The sequence below is a fragment of the Trichechus manatus genome, unplaced genomic scaffold, assembly GCF_000243295.1.
Source record: "Trichechus manatus latirostris isolate Lorelei unplaced genomic scaffold, TriManLat1.0 scaffold00165, whole genome shotgun sequence".
Taxonomy (NCBI): Eukaryota; Metazoa; Chordata; class Mammalia; order Sirenia; family Trichechidae; genus Trichechus; species Trichechus manatus.
This window is the reverse complement of record NW_004444101.1, coordinates 482816-490305: the sequence shown is the minus strand read 5'-3', so window position 1 is coordinate 490305 and position 7490 is coordinate 482816. Positions and strand designations below refer to the sequence as shown.

General features: G+C 52.0%; 1 protein-coding gene across 1 annotated transcript in view; it reads left to right on the top strand.

Annotated features, from left to right (window-relative positions):
* ASB18 (ankyrin repeat and SOCS box containing 18) overlaps positions 1-7490 on the top strand; it is a 44224-nt gene that overhangs the window by 23096 nt on the left and 13638 nt on the right. The window contains exon 6 of the mRNA XM_012558407.1: positions 8-106. Coding sequence (XP_012413861.1) covers positions 8-106 — 99 coding nt within the window. The remainder of the gene's footprint in view (positions 1-7; positions 107-7490) is intronic.

Below are 7490 nucleotides of genomic sequence, written 5' to 3'. Positions count from 1 at the left end.
GCTGCAGGCCGCCGCGTGCGCGCCCGAGCCCGCGCTGCCGCAGCGGACGGTGCAGGCGCTGCTCAACCAAGGCTCCCCCAGCGTGTGGCCCGACGCCTTGCCCAAGGTAAGGGCGCCGCTGCGGCTTGCATGCGCAGGACGCAGACTGCAACGCAGAGGCCCCGCACGTGCTCTGGGCTGCATGCAGCGCTTCTCAGACTTGAACGGGCCGGGAACCCCTGGGGATCTTGTTTAAATGCGGATTCGTATTCTGTGGGAGTGGTGTAGGGCCAGAGATTCTGCATTTCTAACAAGATCCTGGGTGAGGCTGTTGGTCCAGGAACCGCGCTGTAAAGAGCAAGGGCCTAGAATCACTGTAAAACCATGAGTTTGGGTGTCACCAAGCATACCAGAAATTATCCTTTCAAAGTGGTTGCCTGGGGACGCTACTGTCGTGGCTCGAAGTATTTTGGCAGTTCATCTTTCGGTGTAATTTCCAGAACAATAAGATCAGTTTCTGGTCTTATCTTGCATTTGCCATAGAACAAAACTGCTCAGTGAGATCCTCCGCCTTATGAATGATAGCACTTTCTACCTTTACACATTTCTCACGTTCTGTCCTCACCGCACTCCGGTGAGATATGCCAGGTACGTGGAGATGGTGTTCGCACTCCACCTGGGATCCAGCCAGGGGGACTCCTTGTCCACGGCCACGGGTGTGTTGCGACCTCACCCCAAGCCCGTTTCACTGGCTCGGCCTTGCAGACTTACTGTACCACGGTCACTTTTCCCATATATCAGATCTACCCCAAAATAATAAAGATGAAGATTAGAGATTTCTCCCCAAAGAAAATACCCAAAGGACTTAAGTTTTGGGGGTTTTTTCCCTCGCCAATGGAAAAGTGCCTAAATATTGGTCGGAATAAGATTGTCCTCCCCAAAGACTCCTTTGAAGGGAAGTCACTCCACTAGATGTACATTTTGGGTGTGTTTAATTCAAAAATTATCCCCGCTACCTAAGACTCACCAATCATATGCAAGAGGCGTATTTTGGTCTGATAAGTGTTGAACGAATAACTGAAAAAGCTGTTTTCCAAAGAGAACAACATTCTAGAAGGTCTCAAATAGTGAAATTCACACATTTCTCTCAAATGCCAACTTTGCATTAACAATGCACACACAGTAAACGTGAGCTGAACAGTGGAAAGTCCACCCAGCCGACTCTTCCCAAGTTGGCAAACGTGATGGCAGTTTCTCGGCTCTAAATCTTACATAGCTAAGGGATTCTCTCATGACACTCTACTAATGCAGTGATTTCAATGAGCTGAAGTCAACTCTATGGCAAAGGGTTTTGGTTTGGACTCCGGAAAAGAAAGAAATGCTAGCATTTTTATATTCTACAACACCAACACTTTACATACATAATGTGTATTTTAATGTTTCCCATTACTAGCAGGCTTAGTTCATTGACCTCCAGTCCATGCCATGTTTGCATTAAGTCAAGGTGCACACTCCAGCCCTTGTGATATGAACTTGCGTAAAGAGTGGAAAGAAAAGCAGACTTTTTACACGGTGGATCACAAGTGGGAACATCTGGGGCAGATTCTTTAAGAGAAAAGAGTCAATATACTTCAGCAGTGACTAGAAATAATCGTTAATTAGCCTTGAAATCTTGTTCCTTTGAGTGCTCTTTGCTGTCCACATTTCAGAGTCCTAAGTGTGGCCCCATAGTTGTTATCCGTGGGGACAGGGCTCTAGCCCCTCAACTTTGTCTCCAGTTCTGTAGGGATGCTCCTACCTTGACTTAGCAATGCAGGAAGAGGCTCAGAACCTCCCCTCGGGTCTTCAGCCGCCCTCTTCTGGGATCCCCAATACTGTGTCAGCCACACAGAAACGGGGTCCGGTCAGTGGGTCTGCTCATTCTTCTGTTCAGGTTGGGGTGGGTTTGGGGTTGGGGCCAGTGTGCTGTCATGAGAGGCCCTGGGCAGTGCAAATGGTTAATGTGCTCAGCTGCTAACCAACTGGTTGGAGGTTCTGGTCCACCCAGAGGCACCTCAGAAGAAAGGCCTGGCGATCTGCTTCCAAAAATCAGCCATTGAAAACCCTATGGAGCACAGTTCTACCCTGACACACATGGGGTCGCCATGAGTCAGGGTCAACTCAACAGCACCTGGTTGGTTTTATGGTCCTGGGAACCAAGAGGCCATGAGAAGTGCTTGGCTTTGGGAGGGGACAGCAAATCACCTATCAGTTCCTGGTGTTGGGGAAGGAATAGGAGTTCCCGTGGGGACTCTGAGTACCTTGAGGCTTTCACAGAAAGCACGACCACCATTGCCTCCCCTACACCCTCCCCTGTACGTTGCATCTGCCCAGCACGTGCGAACCTTCAGCTAATGTTTGTTGAATGAACGAAAGAGATGCCAGCAACTCCCGGGTGTATAGCCTGCCATTAGATCTTTGGAAATGGAACTTCATCCTCTTTACTCAAGGGGGCTGCCCCCGCAAACGAGTTTGGAGGAGATCCACAGCCACCAGTGTCCCTGCCCTCCTGGCCAGGAGCAGGTTGTGGATGGGAATGCCGTCACCATGCTGAGAATCCCCCAAGCAAAGGTACAAGTGTCCGTGAGTCGCTGGCCTTGCCCCAGGACGACATGAGCACCGCATGGGAGGTGGGAGGTGCCTTCCGCCACTCAGCCCCGTGTGCTCCGTACCAGTGTTCCACTGGGAACGATCTAATCACCGTGCTCGAGATCAAAGGCACAGACCGCTTTGCTCAGCAGCCCCGTGGAGCCAGCAGCAAACACGCCCAGACCGCCACAAAGATGTTCAGTGGCAGGACTCCAGCCCCATGGCAAGGCGTACACAGAGACACAAGGGAATGTCACCGAGCATGCTGTCCGTGGGCAACAGCCACACTTTAAATAGATGTAAAGAGACACCCACGGAGCTCAGAATTACTGAGGCGAAAGGTTTCACAGCGAGCTCATGACATAAATCACAGTCCCCCATCCCCAGACAAAGGCAGGATCACGGCGGCTGGCGGATGCCAAGTGCCGGTCGGAGCGGCGCGCAGTGTTCCACCGGCACACATCAAAGCGGAGTCACGGCTCCAGAAGCGAGCATGTTGACAGTGCCAGGCCTTTGTGCCTGGCTGACCGCTAGTTAGGACCACGAGGCAGAGATGCAGGCCAGGGCAGGTGCGGGGTCAGGCTGCGGCTAGGTGTGAATTCCGGAAGGCGTGGGACAGCGTGGGCCCAGGCCTGGAGGAGAGCAGGCAGGAGGGTGAGAGTCACCGCCCCTTACCCACACAACGTGGACCCAAACCCGTCTTGCAGCTGCCACAAATTGTGGGTTAGACGATAGATCTGGAATAAAGGGGTTTGCTCAGGTGAGCCCCGTTTCTCCCTCTTCCACCTCTCACCTGGAGGACAAATTCCTGAGACGCTCATGAAGCCCCGTCTTACCTTTTTACAGGGAAGCGCTGCTTTTCTGGTCCCAGCTCTCTGAAGACGGCATTTCTGGGTCTCCTCCAGACCAGAATGTTGCAGCTCCTAGGGGTGTTGTCAACAGCCGTCCAGTGGCTCCAGCTCATGGCGACCTTACCCATGACACCCAAATGGTGCCCTCTCCGGCACCATGTTCCCAATGGCTGTATTTGAGTCCAGTGTGGTGGCTGTTGTGTCAATCCACCTCATGGAGGGATCCCCCGTGTTCGCTGACCCTCCACTTTACCAAACACGATGTCCTTTTCTAGCGATTGGTCCCTCCTGAGGACGTGTCCAAAGTAAGTGAGCTGAAGGTCACCATCCTGGCTTCTAAGGAGCATTCTGGTTGTATTTCTTCTAAAACTGATCTGTGTGTTCTTCTGGCAGTCCATGGTATAGTCAATATTCTTTGCCAACACCACAGTTAGAATCTTCCAGGGGTGTTGGAGGGCATTAAGTCCAGCTGCCCTCAGATGGGGCATGACTTACCCAAAGTCACAGGGCTGGAAAGTAGCAGAACCAAGACTGGACCCCACATCTTCACATCCAACCCGCTACCCTTCCGTGCCTCCCCATGGCACCCTCTGTGGCTCATGCCAGCTGCATTTGCCCCTTGTTATCGCCGACCCCCTTCCTTAAGCACTTTGGTTTGCAGTCAGCACGTGTGGCTGGTCCATTGTCCTCCCTCCAACCCCATCCCCCATTTTGTGCTATTTCCCAAAGAACTTCCATTATTATCTGCTATGGATTGAATTGTGTGCCCCCAAAATATACACTGTAAATCCTAACCTCTACACATGTGCAGGATCCCTGGTGGCACAGCAGTTAAGAGCTCCAGCTGCTACCCAAAAAGTCAGCAGTACGAATCCCCCAACCACTCCTTGGAAACCCTATGGGGCAGTTCTACTCTGTCCTGTAGGATCGCTGTGAGTCAGAATCAACTGGATGACAATAGGTTTTGTTTTTGTTTTGTTTTTTTTTTCGGTGTACTTGTGGATGTAAACCCATTTGGGAGTGGGTTTTCTTTGTTATGTTAAGAGGCCGTATTAGTGCAGGGTGTGTCTTAAGCCCATCACTTTTGAGATGTGAAAAGACCCGATTAGCACAGAGAAAGAAGCACAAATAAAGGGGAAGATACAGGACATACACACACACACACACACGCCAAGGAACCCAGGAACAGAAGCTGAAAAGAGCCAACAGAGACAGAAAGCCTCCCCTAGAGCTGGCGCCCTGAATGCAGACTTCTAGCCTCCTAAACTGTGAGAAAATAAATTTCTGTCTGTTAAAGCCACCCCCTTGTGGTATTCCTGTTACAGCAGCAGTAAGTAACTAAGATACCGTCTACAGAGCAGAAGTCACCAGCAAACCAGTGGGAATAATATATATTATCAAACTCAGGCTTGCCCACGAGTCGGGGACTGCAGGGACGCCACCAGCAGGGAAAGATTTCCCCCAAACTGCATCTGCATCAGCAGGGTATCCCAAAGGCATCCCGCAAACACTTATTCATTCAACAAACATTTCCTGGGAACTGCTGTGCTCAGTGTTAGAGCTACAATGATGAACAGGAGCGTACATACTTCCTGCCCTCTTGGAGCTGCTGGGATTGTGGGCAGGCAGCCACACACACCACCTGTCATGGATTGAATTGTGTCCTCCAAAATGTTTGTTAGCTTCGCTAGTCCATGATTCCCAGTATTGTGTGACTGTCCACCATTTTGTCATCTGATGTGATTTTCTTATGTGTTGTAAATCCTATCTCCATGATGTTAATGAGATGGGTTTAGCAGCAGTTATGTTGATGAGGTAGGACTCAATCTACAAGATTAGGTTGTGTCTTAAACCAATCTCTTTTGAGATATAAAAGAGAGAAGTGACATGGGGACCTCATCCTACCAAGAAAGCAACACCGGGAGCAGAGTGCATCCTTTGGACCCAAGGTTCCTGCGCAGAGAAGCTCCTAGTCCAGGGGAAGATTGATGACAAGGGCCGTCCTCCAGAGCTGACAGAGAGAAAACCTTCCCCTGGAGCTGACGCCCTGAATTTGGACTTCTAGCCTACAGACTGTGAGAGAATAAATTTCTGTTTGTTAAAGCCATCTACTTGTGGTATTTCTGTTACAGCAGCACTAGATGACTGAGACACCACCATGTAGTGACTGCTTTACTTTGGGGAAGGCTGCAACGCCAAGGCCCACAGTCTGGGTCAGAGACCCCTGAGCATGTGATGGGCAAGCCTGGATCTGAAGGCGGAGGACTTAGCTATGTGAAGCTATGTGAAGAGTGGAGGAAAACGCCTTCCAGGCAGCAGGAACTGCAGGGGCGAATGTCCTGGGGCAGAAGGGAGGCGGGCTGCTGCATGCATGCACACCCTCTGAAAGACTGCTGAGCGATGGCCCAGGGGCCCCAGAGGAGATCTCAAGGGGGAACCAGGTGAGGCTGGCCAGGTAGGCAGAGCCTTGTCCTAAGGACGATGCTGCCATGCCACCTCTAGTTGCCGTGGCGTCAGCGTGGTCTCCTGGCAACCCCTCCGTGTGTCGGAGCAGAACTGTGCCCCACAGGGTTTTCAGTGGCTGATTTTTCAGAAGTAGATCGCCAGGCTTTTCTTCTGAGGCGCCTCTGGGTGGACTCGAACCTCCAGCCTTTCAGTTAGCAGCCGTGCGTGTTAACCGTTGGCACCCCCAGGGACTCCTCTAATGACAGTGGGAATCTGCTAAAGCGTTTTAAGCAAGAGAGGTGACATAATCGGGTCAGTGTTTTGAACTGATTTCTCTGCTCCAGTGTAGAGAACACCCCGGGGTGGGGGAACGGCAGAAAACCTCACTGGTGTGGAAATCCACGTGCGTGACGGGGGTTGCTTGAACAGGGCAGGACAGAGGCTGATGAAGAGGGTGACGGATTCCAGAAGCTTCTGGAAATCTCTGTCTTGCCTCACTCACTAGACTCAGGCCATGCTGAGAATGTGGACCTCAAGTTTTCCCGCCCTGATTACCGAATTCGGTAAGGTGGCTTCTCAGGATGTATGTATCCCAACGTCGCAGGCCTTTAGGGGCGAACACTGGGGTAGCGGTAGTCAAAGGCCGGCCCGTTTCCTGCGTTCGGAGCCGTGCGCGTGCCCTGCCCCGCCGGCGCCGGGGGACGACCCATCAAGATCGGCTTGCTTCTCTCGCCCTTGTTTCATTTCTCCATCTACATAGAAAGCAGTGTGCCTATGTGTTTTCCCCTTAATTTTCTTTCTGCCGCCTCATTAGCTGAAGAGCGTGCGTATGGCCACTAATGACATCAGCGTGTCAAAGTAATGTGGTAGCCGCGTCTCCGCAGACAGCAAGGAGGCAGCAGAGATTTTTAAACTGTGTTGGCATAAAAATAATGAAGGCAGCCAGCTCCCTGGCAAATATGAGGGGCCATGATGCTAAGGGGCTGGGGAGGGGCCAGGAGCCCCAGAGAGGTGGAACAGAGGAGAGACAGACAGTGAATTCCCGGAGACAGGCAATGAGGCTCCGTCACAGTCTGTGACCCAGGGGGAGGGGCCGGGTCAGGAAGGGGCGGGCGTTCCTTTGCGGGGGAGGGGCAGCCCGTCCCAGGAACCTCTGTGCCGTCTGCGGTCACTAGGGGCCGTTGACATTTTGCAGAGAGAAATAAAAGGGCCAATTGGAGGGTCAAGGTGAACAAGGCCTGAGGAAGGGAGAATTGCCTGTATGCCATATAAATATAATCCAACTAGATCCAGAAGAATCTGCTGTGAACTGTTGGTCTAATGGCATGGTGTCCCCCAGCACAGAAAGAGGGTGGTTGAAATCAAGAGACTACCATGCCGGAGGGAAGGGCCTGTTAGTGGTGGCTTTGGGGAGCCAGAAATACCAGCGCGGCAGATAGGGTTTGACGAGGCTGGGGGGTGAGGGGCGCAAGCTGGACTGTGGTCCCCCATCTGTGGCTGTTCTCTGTGTTCACTCTGTCTCTCTCCTTCCCGGAAGCCTGCTGGCGTCAAAGTCCAGGGCAGTAATGGCTTGGCAAAAACAAATGC